This window comes from Pocillopora damicornis, chromosome 9, assembly GCF_964200805.1.
Source record: "Pocillopora damicornis chromosome 9, jaPocDami1.2, whole genome shotgun sequence".
Taxonomy (NCBI): Eukaryota; Metazoa; Cnidaria; class Anthozoa; order Scleractinia; family Pocilloporidae; genus Pocillopora; species Pocillopora damicornis.
In genome coordinates, this window is record NC_142678.1 from 13777804 (window position 1) to 13800687 (window position 22884).

Here is a 22884-nt window from a genome sequence, read left to right on the forward strand (position 1 = left end):
CATTTTTTACCATCTAAATTTATCACGCGACAAAGTTCACCGCAGAAATTGGTCTTGTTTGAAAACTGTCACGCAGGAAACAACAGCCAAATAAAATACTAAATTTGATTATTGAAACATTCGACAAGAAAAGCGCAAGTGCTCAAAACTACTTAAGCAAACATTGGGCCTATTACAGCAGTAACTGTCCACGCATTACGCTGAAAAGACGGATAAAGGCTAATGTTCATTAAAATCATCGAAAGATAGGAACACCATGATTAAAATATAAAATGACGCACATACGTGTGAGAGAGACTGGATATCAACCCCTTTCACACACACAAGAGAATCACATCAGTTCAACTTCTCCTTAAAATATCCATCCATTATCCAGTAAATAGGTAATGAGAATCATAAACAAATATAAAGAGGTGAGGACCACAAGGCTGGTTTCCAAATAGGCATCATATCTCTAGCTAAGCCTGGAGCCATCAATAAAGTTCCTACATGATCAATGATGTAATACTTATTTTTCAAGAAAATTTCAAAACTGCATCGCTTTAGTTTAATTAAATTCCAACGCATCAAAAGTTAATAAATTGAGGCTATAAAACCTTTCATTTTGGGCATAAAACTTTAGTCTTAAGTTACATCATGCCGTGTGGAAAATAAAGGCATTGTGCTTATTATGTTAATTGCATGATTATTGATGCGAACACTTAGTCTGTAAACTAAGCGTGATTTTTAAATAATGATTAGTTTGCGTCCTAAACTATCAAGATTAGTTTCTACTGCAATGCGGCCCTCAGTGGTCACTGCCATCCCCAGCAGAGGAAGGTACCGCCCCATATTAACAGAAGTACTTCGCACAAACTCACCATCTTTGGTGTAAATTTCTATTTGCAAGATGTCCATATCATAGCCCCCATTACCGACCACCACGACATGTTGACTTGCCCTGTGAAATGCAATTTTTGAAAACGTCATAGACATTTTCAGATCAAACGTGTTTAGATGGTCACCTTGTTTGCTAAATATGTGAACACATAACCCTTGTACCACCATAACTCTGCCATCACTTACAGTGGTGATGTCGCAGGGGTTCGTCAAGATTTGTTCTCCAAAACTGCAAACAAACTGACCATCAGTCTCATAAACATCCACAATATGATGTGTCTCGCACCATTTACTCTTCAGTACCATCACTGTACCACTATCACTAACCGACAGTTCATAACAGTTAAATTTATCGCCCATTGTCCTGACGCGAAACTTGTGATGATGATCAGCGGTTTTGTTAAACTTAAAAATCCAGCATTGGTCCTCACCACTAATTCCTTCGACCAGGACATAAATGTTGTCATTCATGTCTGTGGCTAGCCGAAACCACGAATACATCGATAGCTTTTCACCGCTGTCATCAATAAGAGGAGGAAGACTGAAACATTGCACAAACTTGCCACTGCTGTCATACACCCTGATTGTCGAGAAATTGTTTGCTACAATATATTGCCCACTTGAGTTGGTGGCGATAGCAGCAAGATTATAATTCCCGATCTCCTCTTTGCCATCATGACCAAGTATCCATGGTACACTACAGTTCTCCATACCCTGTTTACGAAGTATATTTGTTACTCTCCGGTCTTGCAACAGATCAACTTTCTCCTTCCCTGTGTCAATCATGGGCAATGGTGGAAATAATTCTTTTGCAAATGGTTCATTTGTAAATGGTTCTTTAACGTGCACTGTTTGTGCGACATCGTAGACGACGCGGTTGACAAGACAGACACCGGAAATAACTTTCCGTCGTTCTTCTTTATTAAATAAACTCTTCACTGCCATGATACCTGTCCTGAGCTGTTCTTCAAAACTTCGCTGAACCATGGGCAGACCGTTTAGCTCTTCAATGCACACTTTACATGGTGCTACAGCATCTACGGGATGGTCTATTGTTTCTAATACTGTTGCCATGACTCGGTACTGCATTGCTAAGATGCGGTCATTTGGTGATAGCGCTTCATTAGAAAAGGCATCTGTTGCTCTTTCACGAGCACGTTCGAATCTCTTCTTTGCATTGGTAAGCTGTCTTGTGGCAGATTCAGTAAGCTCCAAGTGTTTCATTCCCTCAGCGAGCGACACAGCTTCCGCACAGGCCGCTTGTGCTGTATCCGCGCCATACTCACTCCTCGACCTTTTCTCTTCAAATACTTCATACAGCAACTCGATTCCTTCTCTAAAGAATCCAATACTCGCTAATAAATCTTTCCTTGATAATCCATCCAGCTTGGACTTCACGTCATCGATTTCTCGCATGATGATGCTGCGAAACTGATGATCTGTTACGTCGCCATCTTTAAGCTTTTTTGCTGCCTCATCTCTGCCTTTATCCACAAGCCATCCAATAGTCGCTTTGAAAACTGCTGTTATGATCGCAGACATAATGGCAGCTTGGAACTTTGTAATCAGAAGAAATTGGGAGCTTTTTTCAGTGAATCTTCACAATAAGTAACTCCTCAAGCGTCGATGAAAGCAAAAGAAAAAACAAATGATGACAAAATTTCAAGAATAATTGCAATTTTGGAATGATAATAGCTGTCAGCCCAGAAAATAAAACAAAACAAAGCATAACAAAGAGAAAACAATCAAGGAATGATGGCGTGAAGATTTATAACCTCTTCGAATAATCCTTTGTTGGAAAAACATATTTGTCTTTGAAAAGTTATGTTGCTCATTGCAGACACTCAAATAGGCTGTTGTGGTCTTAAGTTCTTCCTTTCGCCGACGAATGATAATGTGAGCATTAGAAATCCCTGACAGGTATCAGTAAAAGTACAATCTAAAGCTCTCTTTGTTTTTTTTAATAACATGTTACTAGTTATCATTGAAATTTTCAATCACGTCACGGCATCATTCGACTTCTCAATGGAAATATTGTTTGATGCCCGAGGCAAAAAAGGATGATTATTGTTCATGAATCTTCCTTAGCTGTTAGCTTTGTTCTCAGCTGTAATGTGTTTTATTTAAAGTTCTTTCTTTACCTTGTTACCCGTAAATAACTGTTATACCACAACTGGAGCTGGAACGTGTTCCTTCAACCAAATTAGTATTTGGCTACTTATCGGGTTTCGGCCCCACACACGTACAATCTAATTGACTTCAAGAATCTTTGGAATCCCTTCTCACAGCATGGGTTGAAAAGCGAGCCGTGTGAACTCAGAGGGTGAAAGAGTGAGTTTATATTTAGAGACTCAAACCCATGGGAGTTACTACATCACGGGTGACGAGCGGGGATAGAAAAAACGACCCAAATACGAGTGGTCAGCGATGAAACAACTTTCATGCTTCATATATAGACAGATCATTTGTAGTATCAGGAAACAATCGTGTTGTAAAGCCGAAGTGTAAACAGCTTACTTCGCTAAATAAAATGTTAAGCAATTCAAAAGTGTTGATTGTACATATATCTTTTACTGCTTTAATAAACAATGAAGGCATCGGTGGCATCCGAAAGGTACCAAGAAGAATTAAATGTACGTTTTGTAGTTGCAGAAAACAATCGTGCTGTAAAGCCGAAATGTTACCAAGTTACACTTCGCTACTTAAAAAGTTAAGCAATTTTCCTCAAGCTTTAACTGGAACAATACTTTTAATGCTCTATTAACCAACGGAGGCATCGGGAAAGGCATTGGTGACACCGGGAAAGGCATCAAGAAGAATGATATTCACGTTATGTAACTTGTTGTGTGACGAAAAAAAGTATCTTGACTTGTTCAAAGCATTAATCACAGTTGGCTTCCTTTTCACTTGAATTTTGTATCCACAGCCTAAGATGAGAAATTTAAAATTTCTATCAGCTGAAGTTCTTTTACTGCATATTATATCTATTCAATCACCCCCAATTCACGTGGAAAAAAGGCAAGTAGGAAAACACTGAGCTTCGAGAAACAGCCATGTTAAGGCTAATGTATTTACCATTCCTTAAATATTTACAATCAAGACCACTCGTTCGGGAGACCTTTTCTCAAAAGATCCACACGTGCAAATAATGCTGTTTTCCGTTCGAAATGTTTTTCTTCCTATTCAATTGAACAACTGACTTAGCGTTTAAGCCGAGAAAAAAAATCACAAAGTTTGAATTCTGGGATGTTGTCCACTGTTGGCTCCATCAAGTTACGATTGTGCACCATTGACGCTCGTGAAAATCTATCTTAATTGACTACCAAGGACTGTATTTCTTATCTTGCAAATTAAGGTCTGTACATGACATTAAGTTCATCGTCTGGTTCGTTGTTATAGTCAGCTTTAAAATTTAAACTCTACTTGTGCTGACAAGAAGCCACCCTAAGGGCAGGTGAAAGTTCCTGCCAAATTTGATTGACATTTTTGACAACCGGAAATCATGATACTTTTTTTTCGTCACGCACGTCACGCAGCTAGCTACAAACCATATATATAATTATTCTTGGTGCCTTTCCAAATGCCACTGACTCCCTCTCCGAAGTCTCCATTGTTTATTAAAGCAGTAAAAGATATGAGTTCAATCAACACTTTTGAAAAATTGCTTAAACTGTGAAGTAAACTGTTAACATTTCGGCTTTACAACACGATTGTCTCTGGAACAACAAATTATATGTCTCTATATGAAGTATAGAAGCTGTTTCACTGCTGACCGCTCATATTTAGGTCGTTTTTTCTATCCCCGCTCGTCGCCCGTGATGTAGTAACTCCCCAAACCCATACGCTAAATCATGATTTCAAACCAGATATTGTTATCGCCCAGCTTTGCACTATACAGTTGACAAAGGAAGGCTACGGAACATAAACTGTATTTTGTTATGAATAATATGTCTCTCATGCACGTCACTGATGTTAGCTTCTTGTGAGTGTTTTATGCATCATTAAGTAGTGCAGTGTAATCAGATGATTAGAAAGTGAAAATGCAAGGTGAGCCACTCAGAGCAAAACACAACACAGATCACTTCACTTTTTCAGCAGCGTGTCTCTTTTTACAGTAAGTTTAACCAATCAACAATAGTTATTGCTCTTCATAATATCAACTAATATATAGCAAGATAGGGAAAAAACCGTGAGTTTCTTGTTCTGAATCGAAAAACTTAAAGGAATCTTGAATCTTGTTCGTGGTTGTCCGACGTGCGCCCGTCTATCGCGTCCTATTTAGGTTGAAACAACATTTTGGGAATTTTCATCACTTATGGTCATGTCATAAGTTAAAATACTTATTGACCAAGTTTTACTTGGCCGGGTTTTTTTTTCTGTTTGTGTCTTTTTTTTATCGTCTTTTTTTTTTCTCTCGTGTGTGTGTTTTTTTTATTTTTGGGGGGTTTCATTTAAGTAACACTGAACTTACAGCAATGTATATAGCATTACAGAAAGTGTCACCCTTCCCAAATGGATATCACTGGGTATATAACATTCAGGTAAATTTCACATTCATTCACAGATAAATATTCTCATAGCTACATATACACCAGATGTTCTTTCCCGATCTTTTGCTCCTTATCTCCTGGTTCACTTTTTCTCGCCGAAATTAAAAACAACTTAACGAACTTTCATCACGTGCCATGCACGATGAACTGTCTCAATTTCAAAATGAAAAATTGTGAATACGCTCATGATGACAATGCCTCAGTGAACCGTGACCCACATGATGAACACAGACTTACAAACAACACAACAAATCCAAAATAACTATCAAAGTGACTTTATTCTTTTCTTCCTTGGCTTTCATTTTCTCAGAATTGATCAAAGCATCACCCAAAGATGGATTTCGATCTTTACTTAGAGGAAACAGACTAAAATAACAGAAACTAAAGTCACAGACGAGTTTGTTATGTATCGTATTCTTGTTAGATTTTGGTGCCATTGGTGAGAAATTTAGGGGGGAAGAAGAAGAGGTGCTTCTTTTGTCGGAAACCCTGAATTAAACAACTTATTACATTGCCCGGTCTACATTCCACTCCCTGATTTTCAACCGTCAAGGTTTCTTTTTTGTGTCAGTATGCCTTCAGAGGCATGAATTTAACAATCACTGACTTCCTTCTAAAACAGTAAGGCTCACTGAGTAATAATTGTCTCTTCATGTGAAAAGCTGAGCCCCCTGAGAGCCAATATTCCTGCAGTAATTAGGCTAGAAACTTTCCCCTTTCGAACTTCCTAACAATCACGGTTGACGAGATGAAACTTTAGAGTTGCCATCCAGTTTAGCTATAAACCCTAGTATTTCAGCGTCTGATACCATCAGAGCGTATATCAGATTAACACATGTACAGAATGTACTCCAAACAACCGCGATTTTAAAGACTATTTTTATATTTTCATTGTCAGCAAGAAGAGCTGGAATTCTGAAACATTTCTCAAACTTGCCTCTGTTGTCAAACACCTTGATTGTCAAGTCACAGTCTACTACAATATTTCGCCCGCGTGAGCTGGTAACGATATAACACGGATCATTTATATCCAGTACTCCTCTACACCATCCTGATCAAGTACCCATGATACAATACGATGCTCCATATCCTGTTTACGCAGCGCCTTAACTATCCTCACGTCATGCAGCATGTCAACTTTCTCCTCTTCTGTATCAACTGTAAGCCATTCCGGAGCAGTAAATCCCCACTGTATATAGATTGTGTGACACTTTAGGCGACACGATCGACGGGACAGACACCAGAAATGATTTCTTTGTTTTTCTTTACTGATCAAACGAGCCCCTTAAGGGCATTGATTCCAGCTCTTCTTTTTGACAATGGTAAATATCTATCGATTGATAAGGTGACAGGGTGACGCTTAATTAAGCCACAGAAATGAACGGCAACATCTATATGCTGGTAGACAAAATTTGTGATATTCATAGCTTCTGCATGGACTGTTACCATTCTTGGATAGGTTCAGGATTTAGAACTGGTTTTCTCCTGGTCTTTCATGCCACTGCAGACCGCGTTTAGCTCCTAAAGACACACTTTACTTGCTACTACAGGATCCGTGGGACTGTCTAACGTGTTTAGTACTGTAACCATCACTCGGTTTAGCATTTCTAAGATGCGGTCAGATGTTGATAGTCCCTTCCTTCTACATAGCTCGACAACTTTGTCATGTCACTCCTCTTGGTTAAAGAAGTCTTAGAACACAAGTATAAACATTTACTCAGGAAACCATAAAATAAATATCACAACACCAATAAATTCCAATTTCTCCACACGATAAATAACCAGAGCAAAGCAGTGGAAAGGCCAGGGCAAAACCAGTTCTAAATCCTGAACATATTCAAGAATGGTAACAGTCTAAATGACGGAGGCTATGAATATCACAAGGAAAATAAACAGCTGTACACTTCAGTAGTTACAAACTTGATCCATGAGATAACCCTCTTAATGAAAATTCATTACGTAAATTATTGCAATTTTTAAGAATATTGGATAAGTTTGTCCTAACTTCAAACTTTTATTTCTCATAACAGAAAGATGCACAGGGCCATAAAATTTTCATAGCCTATCAGTCACCTCAGTTAAACATTTCCTCCATCTCTAGTACAAAGCTTCGTTCTGCCGAAGGGCTAACGCTCGAAACTTCAGCTTTGAAACTTTTTACGGTGGCCAATTTACGATATCAACTCAGTTGATCATATCAAATTACCCTCTCTCACAAAGCAGCGAACTAAGCATGTCACCGAATTTCCTCGAGGAAAAGAAAGTACTTAAGGTGTGAAGGGAGGGAAATAGTGAAGCAAAAAATAAAAAGAGAAAAAAGACTCAAGAACTCCGGCTCGAGAGATAGCTTCGTCGATTCATTAGACTGATTTCTTTTGGGGGGAGGAGGGGGGTCAAATGGGTTTTGTCGAATATAGCAATGCAATAGAGCCAAGAGAGAAAGGGTTGAGAAAGCAGAAAAAATCGTTATGACATGAAATAAAACGATAAGAAACTCTGGCATGAGTCACTGAAGCGTCATTCGCGATTTAGACTATCGTCAATCCAAATTACTGACGTCACCCTGCCACAGATCTCACAAGAATGAGGAAATGAGTCAGCTATTTGAAAAGTATTTATCGTTCCCAAACGAATTATTCTGCCCTCTGGCGTCAGAAAAAAAGAGCTCCATTTTCGCAATTGAGCCTTAGTTCACGAAGGGATGTTTCAATCTATAGCCTCTACTTACGAGGCATGGAGGGTCACCACTCCATAAGAAAGCAGCTTCGGGCAACTGACACGTTCATTGCACCAAAAAGGCAAACACGAGAGCGATATTCTTTCAATTCTACCAGGTACCTCGCTTGCCAGTATCTTCCCTGTGAGAAACTGCTTGTAACAACTCAACTACTCTCATCAGCCTGAACTTAGGTGGGTCATGAAACAATGATTTCTGAAACCTGTAGTAAACGCACACGTACTCAACCAAACCACTCCTATTCTGGCAGATATCAGAAGAAATTGGCAAAATACCTTTAAAAAATTCAGCATGTTTCCGGACTGTTAGGAAAAAAAATAAAACGAAACAACAAATATAAAAACGAGATTATGGAAATGTGCAGAACAGCCGTGGGTACAAGAGCTCCCGGAATTTCTCATTCCTCAAATAGTTTTTTTTTGCCTAAATATTTGAAAGTTCTTGTTTCTGTCGGGAGAATTTCGATTCAGCTGCCACAAGGGTAGCTACTATATATGACTCTCAGAAATCACATTTCTAGGAATCCCCGCTTAAAATGATGTTAAGGTTTTAAGATCCATTGAATTAAAACTCTTACTTCCGGTGAAAATGTTTACCGTCATTTTTTGGCCAATATTGATCTTTTTGATATACGGCGTTTTTGTATGACAGACAGCTAATAACTTTTTTACATAACAATCATTTTGGTCGAAAACATTTTGAGCCGGGGCTTATAGGTTGCGATTTCAAAGTCGTCTAGCAATACCTAAATTACAATTATTCCTTGCGAGTTACATGGAAAAAGTCCGTCATCTTTGCATATGTTACGCGTCAGTTATTCAGCTGGCATTTGTTGCTTTGAATTATGTAAAAACGGTAAAAAAGAATAAAAAAATATATTATTAGATTTAGATTACCATAACATATGTAGAAACCTTTTACCTTTAATGAGATGGTCGCGCGAAGTATGTTCTAAACGTCGTCAAAATGCTTTCAAATAGATTTTGATTGCAACAATTTTTTTCATGTAAAGGAATTAAGAAACTAATAAAGTTTCTTGCGAGTAATTATCAGTTATTTTATCCATAATCAAAACTACAACAAAATTCTCGAACGTAATTGGTTATCACCAGCTCGATTTGAGCACTAATGGAAAGTTAACACGTCATGCCTGTGTAAGTGGACAGCACGCTGCTGTCTCGCATATCGCCGAGATAACTGTTGTTCTATTTTATGAAAACGTGTAATCGCGCAGTGCCGTCATTTGACTTAAAAGTTTCATTAAGACCTCGTACATTGCCCTTATCAAAGGCCAACATTACATCCAAACGACGAAAATCATCCTCGTTTACTTGTCTTGCTCGGTGGTTGCTGGCAATTCCATGTTTCTTCAACACTTGCAACCCTCGTTCGTTCGATGGGAGTCCTTCACGGACAACACGAGTTCCAGCGCAATACTTATTGGGTAAGAGTGCCTTACACCACAAAAGTGGAAGGTAACAAAGAGGAACGAGCTCGGAGAACAGAAGGCAGAAGCTTAAGAGGGAAAATTGAGAGAAATTGAAAAGGCACTCGTTTGTTGTTTCCTACTGCTCATCAACCAGTGAAAAACCTGTACCCAACAAAGGATTTTTTTTCCACTTAATTCCATTTAAGGTCCACCGAAGTATTAAAGATGATTTCATTCGTGAGGAAACGAGTCAGCCGGTGTAATTAGATACCTCTCGAAGTCGGTTGCGTCATACGTCATGAACGAGAGAACATGAAACATGTAAACAGTGTCAGCAGTCGGAATTATTCAGCGAGCAAAGTGAGTTAGGTCCAACGTCGTCCAAGGTCATATTGATCAGCCTCAGTATTTTTGTATGTGGCAATGAAAAATCAGTCCTCGTTTTTGCAAATGCTTCTGTTAAAATCGCACAATCACATAGCTGAATCATACCGCTAGTGAATAAATGTATCATAGAATGTATGAACAACTTTTAAACCTTTCTGCAGAGGTTTTAAAAAGATTTCAATTTCTTGAAGAAATCCGAGTAGTTTTAAAATGTGACTTCGAGACCAGTCGAGCAATAATGTGCAATAACAGTAGTCTATCAGCGCTTAATTAAACTGAACGTTCAAAAATGCAAACGGTTTAACAATGGATGAGTAGTGACTTGAATCATTCGTTGGAGCCAGCTTTCATACAGCTCACGACAACAGCTTCTTCCGGCGAAGAGCGAAAATTTAACATGATGGATATGCAATTAGTTCAATTAATAGTCCTTTTAATCAAACCGAAGACGGGAGAGGGGCGGGAGTTTGGAATCAAAGGGTTGCAAAAGAACGGGAGGTGGGAGAACGTGGTACGGGAGGTTGGAAGCTGTGGCGCAAGAGTCGTATTCGAAGTTCAACGAAATCATACAAAAAAGAAGAACATAAGGGAAAACAAGAACAAATTCAGCAAGTGGTAAGATTTACTGATTATATTTCAGTTTCCACTAAATACAAAAAATTTACAATTTTCGTTTGCGGGCAAGAGTTCCATTTTGCCCGCTTGAGTAGCCAAGCAGAGCAAAGGATTCACAGCATCTCACCCGCGTGCTCCGCTAGCAATGAATTAATTAGCATTTACTGACAAGTTTAATTTGATCTCCGAGGATGATTATACTCATTTTTTACCATCTAAATTTATCACGCGACAAAGTTCACCGCAGAAATTGGTCTTGTTTGAAAACTGTCACGCAGGAAACAACAGCCAAATAAAATACTAAATTTGATTAATGAAACATTCATCAAGAAAAGCACAAGTGCTCAAAATTACTTAAGCAAACATTGGGCCTATCACAGCAGTAACTGTCCACGCATTACGCTGAAAAGACGGATAAAGGCTAATGTTAAAATCATCGAAAGATAGGAACACCATGATTAAAATATAAAATGACGCACATACGTGTGAGAGAGACTGGATATCAACCCCTTTCACACACACAAGAGAATCACATCAGTTCAACTTCTCCTCAAAATATCCATACATTATCCAGTAAATAGGTAACGAGAATAAACAAATATCTCATCTTATTGTTGTGTCAGATGTGTCACCTTGCCATCACATAAAATAATATTTCCTCGCATTACAAAGAGATATATGGCAGTTACAATGTGCAATTTTATTAACACATCTAAAGAGGTGAGGACCACAAGCTGGTTTCCAAATAGGCATCACATCTCTAGCTAAGCCTGGAGCCATCAATAAAGTTCCTACATGATCAATGATGTAATACTTATTTTCCAAGAAAATTTCAAAACTGCATCGCATTAGTTCAATTAAATTCCAACGCATCAAAAGTTAATAAATTGAGGCTATAAAACCTTTCATTTTGGGCATAAAACTTTAGTCTTAAGTTACATCATGCCGTGTGGAAAATAAAGGCATTGTGCTTATTATGTTAATTGCATGATTATTGATGCAAAACACTTAGTCTGTAAACCTAGCGTGATTTTTAGATAATGATTACTTTTTTTTCAAAATAATCAAGCCAGGTTGCTACTGCAATGCGGCCCTCAGTGGTCACTGCCATCCTCATCAGAGTATAGGACTGTCCCATATTGAGAGAAGTACTTCGCACAAACTCACCATCTTTGGTGTAAATTTCTATATGCAAGATGTCTGTATCATAGTCCTCACCACCGACCACCACGACATGTTGACTTGCCCTGTGAAATGCAATTCTTGAATGCACCATAGATATTTGCAGATGAAACGTTTTTAGATGGTCACCTTGTTCGCTAAATATGTGAACACGTGACGAAATCTCTTGTACCACCATAACTCTGCCATCACTTACAGTGGTGATGTCGCTGGAGTTCGTCAAAATTTGTTCTCCAAAACTGCAAACAAACAAACCATCAGTCTCATAAACATCCACAATATCTGTCTCGAACAAGTTACTCTTCAGTACCATCACTTTACCACTATCACTGACCGACAGTTTACACAAGTCAAATTTATAGCCCATTGTCCTGACGCGAAACTTGTGATGATGATCAGCGGTTTTGTTAAACTTAAAAATCCAGTATGGGTCCTCACCACTAATTCCTTCGACCAGGACATAAATGATGTCATTCATGTCTGTGGCTAGCTGAACCTCACAGGATCTAATCGATAGCTTTATACCGCTGTCATTAATAAGAGGAGGAAGTCTGAAACATTGCACAAACTTGCCACTGCTGTCATACGCTTTGATTGTCGAGTCATTGTCTGCTACTATATATTGCCCGCTTGAGTTGATAGCGATACCAAGCGGGGAATTTAACCATTGCTCCTTTTTGCCATCATGACCAAGTATCCATGGTACACTACAGTTCTCTATACCCTGTTTACAAAGTATTTTTGTTACTCTCCGATCTCGCAACAGATCAACTTTCTCCTTCCCTGTGTCAATCATGGGCAATGGTGGAAATAATTCTTTTGCAAATGGTTCATTTGTAAATGGTTCTTTAACGTGCGCTGTTTGTGTGACATCGTAGACGACGCGGTTGACAAGACAGACACCGGAAATAACTTTCCGTCGTTCTTCTTTGTTAAATAAACTCTTCATTGCCATGATACCTGTCCTGAGCTGTTCTTGAAAACTTCGCTGAACCACGGGCAGACCGTTTAGCTCTTCAATGCACACTTTACATGGTGCTACAGCATCTGCGGGATGGTCTATTGTTTCTAATACCGTTGCCATGACTCGGTACTGCATTGCTAAGATGCGGTCATTTGGTGATAGCGCTTCATTAGAAAAGGCATCTGTTGCTCTTTCACGAGCACGTTTGAATCTCTTCTTTGCATTAGAGAGCTTCCTTGTGGCAGATTCAGTAAGCTCCAAGCGTTTCATTCCTTCAGCGAGCGACACAGCTTCCGCACAGGCCGCTTGTGCTGTATCCGCGCCATACTCACTCATCGACCTTTTCTCTTCAAATACTTCATACAGCAACTCGATTCCTTCTCTAAAGAATCCAATACTCGCTAATAAATCTTTCCTTGATAATCCATCCAGTTTGGACTTCATGTCATCGATTTCTCGCATGATGATGCCGCGAAACTGTTGATCTGTTACGTCGCCATCTTTAAGCTTTTTTGCTGCCTCATCTCTGCCTTTATCCACAAGCCATCCAATAGTCGCTTTGAAAACTGCTGTTATGATCGCAGACATAATGGCAGCTTGGAACTTTGTAATCAGAAGAAATTGGGAGCTTTTTTCAGCGAATCGTCACAATAGGTAACCCCTCAAGCGTCGATGAAAGCGAAAGAAAAAACAAATGATGGCAAAATTTCAAGAATGATTGCAATTTTGAAATGATGATAGCTGTCAGCCCAGAAAATAAAACAAAACAAAGCATAACAAAGAGAAAGCAATCAAGGAATGATGGCGTGAAGATCACTAGCCTCTTCGAATAATCCTTTGTTGGAAAAACATATTTGTCTATAAAAAGTTATGTTGCTCATTGCAGACACTCAAATAGGCTGTTGTGGTCTTAAGTTCTTCCTTTCGCCGACGAATGATAATGTGAGCATTTGAAATCCCTGACAGGTATCAGTAAAAGTACAATCTAAAGCTCTCTTTGTTTGTTTAATAAAATGTTACTCGTTATCATTGAAATTTTCAATCACGTCACGGCATCATTCGACTTCTCAATGGAAATATTGTTTGATGCCCGAGGCAAAAAAGGATGATTATTGTTCATGAATCTTCCTTAGTTGTTAGCTTTGTTCTCAGCTGTAATGTGTTTTACTTTTACTGAGTTCTTTCTTTACCTTGTTATCCGTAAATATCTGTCATACCACAACTGGAGCTGGAACGGGTTCCTTCAACCAAATTAGTATTTGGCTATTTATCGGGTTATGGCCCTACACACAAACGATGTAATTTACATCTAGAATGATAGGAATTCCTTCTCACAGCATGGGTTGAAAAGCGCGCCGTGTGAACTCAGAGGGTGAAAGACTGAGTTTATATTTATAGACTCAAACCCATACGCTAAATCAAACAGATATCGTTATCGTCTGGCTTTGCACTTTACAGTTGGCAAAGGAAGGCTACGGAACATAACCTATCTTTTGTTATGAATAATTTGTGTCTTAGGCACGTTTCTGCCATTGAAGTGTATATAATTAACATAAAGACCATGTACGGAATGTACTCCAGACAACCGCGATTTTTAAGACTGTGTTTCGAGAAGAACATTGCTCGCGTGACATTTGCGTTACGTTTAAAAGTTTATTTAGTTTAATATTTCACTTTTTCTTTTCACTTATTGATCACCTTGGTTGACACGGAAATATGAGTAAGTTGATGGTTTTTAGTTAGTTTTTACACGTGTCGTGTCGGAGGCATGAATCAGGATAGCTTTCCCGTAGTGATGATTACACAGTTTAGTTTAACTCTGGAATCCCGTCATGAAGTAAGTCAGTTGTTTTAAGTCGTTTTTGGTTTCCTTAGGCTTTATTACATTCAATTATTCGCGTTGATTTCTGTTAGTGTAATTTCTGTAAGACCGCATGTAATTAGCGGTTAAATCTGTTCGTGTTTCTAAGATTATATGATGTGCTTAGGTCTCTTATTTTTGGTTATTTTCTGTTGTTTAGGAATCTTATTTATTTTATTGTTTCAGATCGAATAAAATTCTTGTAAAATTTTATACGATTCGGGATTCTTCAGAGCCACGCACGTAATTTGGTTTTCATCCGACGGTCCACTGTTTCTTATATTTTTATTGTCAGCGAGAAGAACTTGAAATCTGAAACATTTCTCAAAGTTGCCACTGTTGTCAAACACCTTTATTGTCAATTCACAGTCTACTACAAAATTTTTCCCGCGTGTCTCACGAATCATTTCTATCCAGTGCTCCTCTTCACCATCCTGCCAAGTATCCATGATACATTACGATGCTCCATATCCTGTTTTCGCAACGCCTTAGCTATTCTTACATCATGCAGAAAGTCAACTTTTTCTTCTCATGTATCAGCTGTAAGCCATTCCAGGAGCAGTAAACTCCTACTGCATATAGATTGTGTGAAACTTTAGGCGAGACGATTGACGGGACAGACACCGGAAATGATTTTCTTTGTTCTTCTTTAATGATTAAACAAACCCCTTAAGGGCATTGATTCCTGTCTTAAGCTGTTCTTTAAGACTTTCCTGAACCGCTGATAGACTGCGTTTAGCTCTTAAATACACATTTTACTTGCTTCTGCACTGAGCATTCACGCGACTGTCTAATTTCTGGTTGGTACTGTAACCATCACTCGGTTCAGCATTTCTGAGATGTGGTCCGATGTTTATAGTGCCATCCTTCTACATAGCTCGACAACTGTGCCATATGACCCCTCCTGGTTAAACAAGTTGTCTTAGAACACAAGCATAAACATTTACTCAATAAAGCATGAAAAAAATATCATAACAGCAATGAATTTAAATTTCTGGACACGATAAACAACTAAAGCGAAGCAGTGGAAAGACCAGGACTGAAAAACCAGCCCTAAATCCTGAACAAATCCAAGAATGATAAAAGTCCAACAGAAGCTATGAATATCCCAAGGAAAATAAACAGCTTTACAATTCAGCAATTACAAACGTGATCTATGAGATAACCCTCTTGATAAAAAAACATTCCATAAAATACGGAAGTTTTTAAGAATATTGAATAAGTTTGTCCCAACTTTCAACTTATATTTCTCATAACATGTACAGAAAGATTCATAGGGCCATAAAATTTTCATAACTCGTCAGTCAGCTCAGTTAAACTTATCCTCCATCTCTAATGCAAAACTTCGTTCTGCCGAAGGGCTAACGCTATGAAACCTCAGCTTCGAAACTCCTTACGGAGGCCAACCCACGATAGCAACTCAGTTGATGATACGAATTTTTTTTTGGGGGGGGGGGAGGGGGGTAAAAACAGTTTTGTTGAATATAGCAATGCCATAAGAACCAAGCCCGCGAAAGGGCTGGGAAAGCAGAAAAAATTTTATGACACGAAATAAAACAATAAGTAATTCTAGCGTGAGTCACAGAAGTGTTATTCGCAACTTAGACAATCGTCAATCCAAATTACTGGGGCCACCCTACCACAACAGATCTCACAAGAATGAGAAAATGAGTCAGCTATCTGAAAAAGGATTCAACTTTCCCAGAAAAATTCTGTCCTCTGGCGTCAGAAAAAAAAAAGAGCTCCATTTGCGCAATTGAGCCTCAGTTCACTAAAGGATGTTTCAATCTAGCCTCTTCTTACGAGGCATGGAGAGTCACCACTCCATAAGAAAGCAGCTTTGGCAACTGACTCGTTCATTGCACCAAAAATGCAAACACGACATCAATATTCTTCCAATTCTACCAGTTACCCCGTTTGCCAGAATCCTACCTGTGAGAAACTGGTTATAACAACTCAACTAATCTCATCAGCCTGAATTTAGGTGGGTAAACAATGATCACAGAAACCTGAGGTCATCGAACACGTACGCAACCAAACCACTCCTATTCTGGCAGATATCAGTAGAAATTGGCAAAGTACCTTTAAAAAGTTCTGCATGTTTTTGGACTGTTAGGAAAGAAAATAAAACAAAACAACAAATATAAAAACGAGAATATGGAAATGTGCAGAACGGCCGTGGGTACAAGAGCTCCCGGAATTTCTTTGTTGTTGCTTTTTTTTTTTCTAAATATTAGAAAATTTCTCGTTTCTGATGGGAGAGTTTCGATTCAACTGCCACAAGGGTAGTTACTATATATGACCCTCAGAAATCACATTTGTAGGAATCCCCTCTTAAAATGATATTAAGGTTCTAATATCCACCGAATTAAAAGTGTAATTTCCGGTGAAAAATGTTTACCGTCATTTTTTTCATTTTTTTAGCCAGTATTGATCTTTTTGATATACGTTTTTGTATAACAGACGACGAAAAATTTTTTAGTCGGAAACATTTTGAGCCGGGGCTTACCAATTGTAATAATTACAATGTGCTCTAGTCATATCTAAAATACATTTATTCCTTGCGAGTTACATGGAAAAAATCCGTCATCTTCTCTGTATATGTTACGCCCCGTTATTCAGCTGGCATCTATTGCTTTGAAATATGTACAAACAGTGAAAAAGGGAAAAAACGGAATAATTTGATTTAGATTACCATAACATATGTAGAAACCTTTACCTTAAATGAGATGGTCGCGCCCAGTATGTTCTAAACGTCGTCAAAATGTTTTCAAATATATTTTGATTTTTTCTCGTAAATGAATTCAGAAACTAGTAAGTTAATGTTTAGTATTCGTTTAATTTTCTTGAGTGTAATCACCAGTTGTTTCGTACAAAATCGCACCTCAGACTCGGTAATGCGTCGATCAATTCGAAGCTTCAACATCTCTCCCCCCCCCCCCTCTCCCCGCCGCTGAACATTTGATTGTTGTCCGTACCAGGGTGGGGTGAAAAGCTTAAACCAGAACTCTAAAGTCTTTCCAGCGGAATAAGCGTGGTTTGTAATTTGATATGGAGGCTCTTAATGATAAGATACTAAAAAAAGGAAGATCAGATCCAGCATTTGGGTGACGAATTAAAAAATAACTTTGACTTTAGGAGGCGGAAATTTGAGCGAACCAATCTTGAAAAGTTCAAATGCCCGGGGGCTGCCCTTTGCATCTGACGCTTCGAGTTGATCGACGCATGAACGTTTGACTGATTAACTTTTCAGGACAGGAATAAACCCGTTGGTAACATATCAGCGGGCTATGTCAAACAAGGCTGTGTGAGTAAAATTTCCGTAAACTCTTCCCTTCTGCGTTAAAATTATTTTGAACTAAAGTAACTCAGAGTGGTTTTTTTTACATTCATTCAAAGCCGAATCGCGAGCACTTTGCATCCGTTCTTACGGGATGGTTTCTACTTACATGTACAACTGGCCGTTTATACTCCTGGCGCTTCCGTCGCTTTTTATCTCAATCAGTTGCGGTCATGGTAAGTAGTAAGCCTAAAAAACAAGCAGAGGAGCAGTTATTCAAGGAAGCTCAAATAGGACACAAGAAAAAAACAAAAGTGAAACTATCATTCTAAAAAAAGGTTTCTCAACGACCCTATTTGGCAAGTCGGATTAGATGATCGTTTATACTTTCTTTTACGACCTGTGTTTGGTTTTCGAGTTCAATCATATCATCATACTCATATCATACTGGTTTATCAAATACAGCACGTATTTGAAAGGTGGACCTTGAGGTTATCCCTATGAATGGTCCCCTAAAACCCACCCATCCCACCCAAGGGAGGACATCCATCACACAGTAATCTCGTGCGTGGGAAATTAACGTCTCCTACCCCAAACCCCGCAGGAGACGGGACCTCCGGCTTAACGTCTTATCCGAGAAGACGAAGCAAGGTGAGTGAAGCGACTTGCTTAAGGCCACAACGTAGTGCCCCGGCCAGGACTCGAACCCGGGCCGTCCGACCCAGAGTCCAGCGCTCAGACCACTGGACTACTCACGCCTCACTATGAAGCCCTTTTCCTTCGATGGATCCATCCAAGTAAAGTAGGTTTGGCGTTAACATCGATCGGATCAACATTCCTTCTCGGAATGAGCTCGGTTGTAATACTCGGTTTGGCCGATTGCTTATCGACTTCGAAAGATCAACCCGATGTATGTTCGTGGAGGCAATGTGTGCAAGGGGCTCGAGCGAAATGGTGGCACATATCGATAAATTAAATGAAACAAACTTTAGCAATCCATGCCAGCTAGTACTGGACCATACAAAGATGTAAGTGAGTTAGTTGTTGAGGTAATGAAAATATCTGGAATCGCTGAATGTCGAAGCCGCAATTAGGAAAGGTGTTTGCGTGAGTAATGTAATTTAAACTGTACGTTTACTCTCAGTTTTTTGTTATTTGCGGTATCGCCAAACGCGTTATGTGTCTGATTTGAAACCTTATGAGTGCTCGAGTGATACAGGCACTGTGCGTTCGGAATTATACTAAGGAGTCCAATTATCCAATCGATCAAAAAAAGAGAGAAAAAAGATAATAATGAAAATATCAAATCGAAATGTTGTTTTTAGGTGGCATGTACACATAAAATTGACTTTGTGGCTGTAAATTGTGGAAAGATCGTATTTTTCTTGACTTTTGGATGTGTACTGAACCTGTCATAACAAGTCATGATGTGCTTTAGAATGAAAGTGAATGACAACCAAACTTTAATTTAATGCATGTACTGTCCTAGTCAGACATGTCACTGAGCTCAACAATAGAGAACAGAAGAAAAAAAAAACCTCAGTTTTAGTTGAAAAATAATTTGCCTAAGCAATGTTCTATATCCAAGTAATAATGATTATAAATATGGATGTTACAAATAGAAGTTACATATTAAACATTTTGAGAGTTTAAGGGTTAACATTACATGTACAGATGGTACAATTAAACTTTAATGCTGTCTGCTACATATAATTATGGTTAATACAGTTTTCAACATGTTGATCTGGAAAGTAACCTGATCTACAATTGGAATTGATGATGTTTGGTGCTCAGAAAATGGTCAGGACTAAAGGTATACTGCAGACTGCAGATAGATCAAACAAGTTTTCAAAATAATGAAAGCATTCAAGATTATTATTAATAACATCAGTTTGCTTGAGAAGGAAAATTTGCACTTTAAATCACCTATTTGAACTGATTCATAAACACGAAACAATGGGCTAATGTTTGAGAAGAAATTTCTTTTACATTTTCCATTGCAGTCTAGTTAGAGATTATTCTTACAAACTAAGCATACCATTTTAAATTTAAAGATGCCAAAGGCACTATTAATCAATGAAATCAATAATTGTTTATTTTTGATGTAATCTTGCAGAAAAGGAGAAAACCCACAACACAGCTTGATATGCATGCTTAATAAATTGTTGTAAACAAATTTACCCTTGCCACTGAAGTCAAGAAATACAATTCTATTAAAGCAGCAACTGCAGGGCTATGAATAATTTTATTCCTCTTATATTCCCAACAATATGCATGTGTTTATTCATTTATTTTTGTCATGTAAAGAATGTTCAAGTACTCTTGGTATGGAGAATGGCCGCATCAAAGATGCTCAAATCACTGCATCTTCACAGTGGGATGGAAATCATGCAGCAATCCAGGGAAGATTGAACTTCAAGGCTGGTGGAGGCAAGCAAGGAGGATGGTCAGCTGGGAAGAATAATGGAAATCAATGGATACAGGTGGCTCTTGGCAGTTACACCAAATTAACAAGTATAGCAACACAGGGAAGGAATGCTCACAGCCAGTGGGTAACGGCATACAAGCTGCAGTACAGTGAAGATGGAGTGAAATTTTACTACTATAAAGTATCAGGACAGAGTTCACCTAAGGTATGTCTACTGCCATGTGTCACCTATTGAATGATTTCCAGGTGTATCCTTTTGGTATGTGTAGAAAATGAACCTTTAAATGAAGGAAAATCTGTTGAAGTTCATGTCGTTTCCTTTGAAAATGGCTTGGGTCACAAGGAGAATATTAAATAGGCTGTCTTTTCATAAATAATACTGGATGCAGTCTTGTATAACATTCTTGAGGGTGCTTCGTTTACAGACTTTATTTCATCTAGTTTAAAATTACTGATGATCCTTGTAATCTGATTGGCTCTCATTGGTGCAATTAATTCATGTGCTTTAAATCACATATTTTCCCTGCTAATAAGGAAGCCTTACCAAGACACAACAACCAATCAGATTTCAAGACTTGTTTACAAAGAAAGCAATCAAATTGCAAGAAAATGAAAAACAACTTTTGTAACCTTCTACAAACCAGCTCACTACTAGATCAATAAAAATATTTGTAGACAAAAATCCTTATCTGAGGGACTGCAATTTCAAACTGGACTAGGTAATTAAGGGGTAATTGAACTTCATGTTGTGCAATTTTTGTCCGATTTCAAATCATGCACATGATTTCAGACCTAATTTTTTCAAAGACCACAAATTGCACTCACCCTACGGGCTAGTGCAATTTTGTTAGTCTTTAAAAAAATTCACTTGTGCTTATTTATTCCAAATTGCACTCGAAATCATGTGATTACCTAGACAAATTGCACAACACAGAGTTCAATTATCATTATTTTTTAGGCAACTTATAACTGATAATTACTTTCACAACTAAAATTATATTTTGTTGCAGTTAAATCATTATTACATGAATTGAATAATATATTGGCATCAAAGTGATGCCAAAAATGTTGGCATGTAGTTGATTGTGCTGTCTATTCGTAAGCATGAAGAAAAAAGGAAACTCGAAGGAGGAAAGCCTCTTAAATCATGAAACAAATTACCATTTATCTTGTTGTGTGATAGACCCAAAAAAGAAAGAACTTTTTCATGTTGTGTTTCTAATTTGATGGCCTTATGATTGTTAGATGAATGATGGCAATAAAGTTCCCTTATATGCTATTTTTCTGACCTCTAAATCCATACAATCAAGGCTGTGCTCTAAGGAAAATTTCAGGGAGCCCTTCGGGCTCCCAAGCGTTTTAGCTTGGGTGCCCAGGCCTAAAAGATGGTCGCCCAAATCAAAATTTCAGGGAGCCCAAAGGGCTCCCAAACATTTTAGCTGAGGTGCCCGGGCCTCCTAGTTGGTCGCCCAAATTAATAAATCAGTCAGTTAATTATTAAAAATTAAACAAACTGTTTTCGTAACGAGTCAAATAGAACCGATGTGCATTTATTTATTGTTTTTATGTTCATGAAACATCGTATCCTTTGACCTCCTGAAAACCTATCATCACTTATAGTCAAATAATTATTTAATTCACAGTCTTACAGAAGCAGTGCAAAACTATTTTTTGAAAAATGAATAGTATACATATACCAAAGATAATCTGATAAACCTAAAACTGTCTCATTGAAGTTCAATTCAAAGCATTATGTAAGTTTAGCAAAACACTATTTCGTTTGAACTCTGATTTTGTGGATTTGGTCGATTTTATTTTTAGTGCGTGATACGTAATAACTTGTCACGACACCAAGGACAATGCGGGACTTATAGAGTTTATACCCGTTTCTAAAACAATCACAAAAAAAAACGTATCTTTTCTTTTTTATACATCGTGTTTTACTGGAAAAACAATCTTAAGTTATGTTTTTGCCTCGCAGACACGGCAGTAAAAAGCCGGCTAAAATATTAAATTAGCATAGAAGAGCGACTCCCGTGTTTATTCAGCGATTTATTAATCGCCGACCGTACTTTACGCCTATCAGAGCAGAAGTAACAACTTCTTTTGAAAAACTAGCTGATGAGCCATCCCAATTTAAAGAAAAAATTTTAATGCTGTTGGAAAAGCCGTTAAAATCGAAAACTGTGCAGCTAGTCAAGTTCAAAGTCAAGGATTATGCTACATGTGAATTCACGTGGAACGACCTTTGAACATCAACGCGCGCCTGATGGAACAACATTTTCTTTTAAAAGAACGACTCCTGTGTTCATTTAGCGATTTATTAATTGTCGACCGTACTTTACGCCTGTCAGAGCAGAAGTAACAATTGCTTTTCAAAAACTAACTAACGAGCCATCCTAATTTAAAGGAAAAATTATAATACTATTTGGAAAAGCGGTTAAAATCGAAAACTGTGCAGCTTGTCACGATCAAAGTCGATGAGGCTTATACTATTTTGCGAAACGAAACGAAACGAAACGAAACGAAACGAAATCAGGTGAGATAGAACAAAACTAAAGGAATAATGCAG

At 38.2% G+C, this 22884-nt stretch overlaps 3 protein-coding genes across 3 annotated transcripts; 1 reads left to right on the forward strand and 2 right to left on the reverse strand.

The window, feature by feature from the left end:
• Positions 1-91: 91 nt before the first annotated feature.
• On the reverse strand, positions 92-4141 carry LOC149040279 (uncharacterized). Its single transcript, XM_089183000.1, has one exon. It carries the CDS (start codon positions 2419-2421, stop codon positions 727-729), a length of 1695 nt encoding a protein of 564 aa, XP_089039126.1. The 5' UTR covers positions 2422-4141; the 3' UTR covers positions 92-726.
• A 6454-nt stretch (positions 4142-10595) lies between these two features.
• Positions 10596-14120, reverse strand: LOC149040280 (uncharacterized). The gene has a single exon (XM_089182995.1). It carries the CDS (start codon positions 13329-13331, stop codon positions 11631-11633), a length of 1701 nt encoding a protein of 566 aa, XP_089039121.1. The 5' UTR covers positions 13332-14120; the 3' UTR covers positions 10596-11630.
• A 4661-nt stretch (positions 14121-18781) lies between these two features.
• On the forward strand, positions 18782-21463 carry LOC149040281 (lactadherin-like). Its single transcript, XM_089181543.1, has 3 exons — positions 18782-18912; positions 20192-20517; positions 21416-21463. The coding sequence occupies exons 2-3, from the start codon at positions 20212-20214 to the stop codon at positions 21461-21463; spliced, it is 354 nt and encodes a 117-aa protein (XP_089037669.1). The 5' UTR covers positions 18782-18912; positions 20192-20211.
• Positions 21464-22884: the final 1421 nt, after the last annotated feature.

Coding starts and splice junctions, on each gene's coding strand:
- LOC149040280 (XM_089182995.1), bottom strand. CDS start 13,331: ATGTCTGCGATCATAACAGCAGTTTTCAAAGCGACTATTGGATGGCTT.
- LOC149040281 (XM_089181543.1), top strand. CDS start 20,212: ATGGAGAATGGCCGCATCAAAGATGCTCAAATCACTGCATCTTCACAG. Junction 20,518..21,415: donor CAGGACAGAGTTCACCTAAG/GTATGTCTACTG, acceptor TCTATTCGTAAG/CATGAAGAAAAAAGGAAACT.
- LOC149040279 (XM_089183000.1), bottom strand. CDS start 2,421: ATGTCTGCGATCATAACAGCAGTTTTCAAAGCGACTATTGGATGGCTT.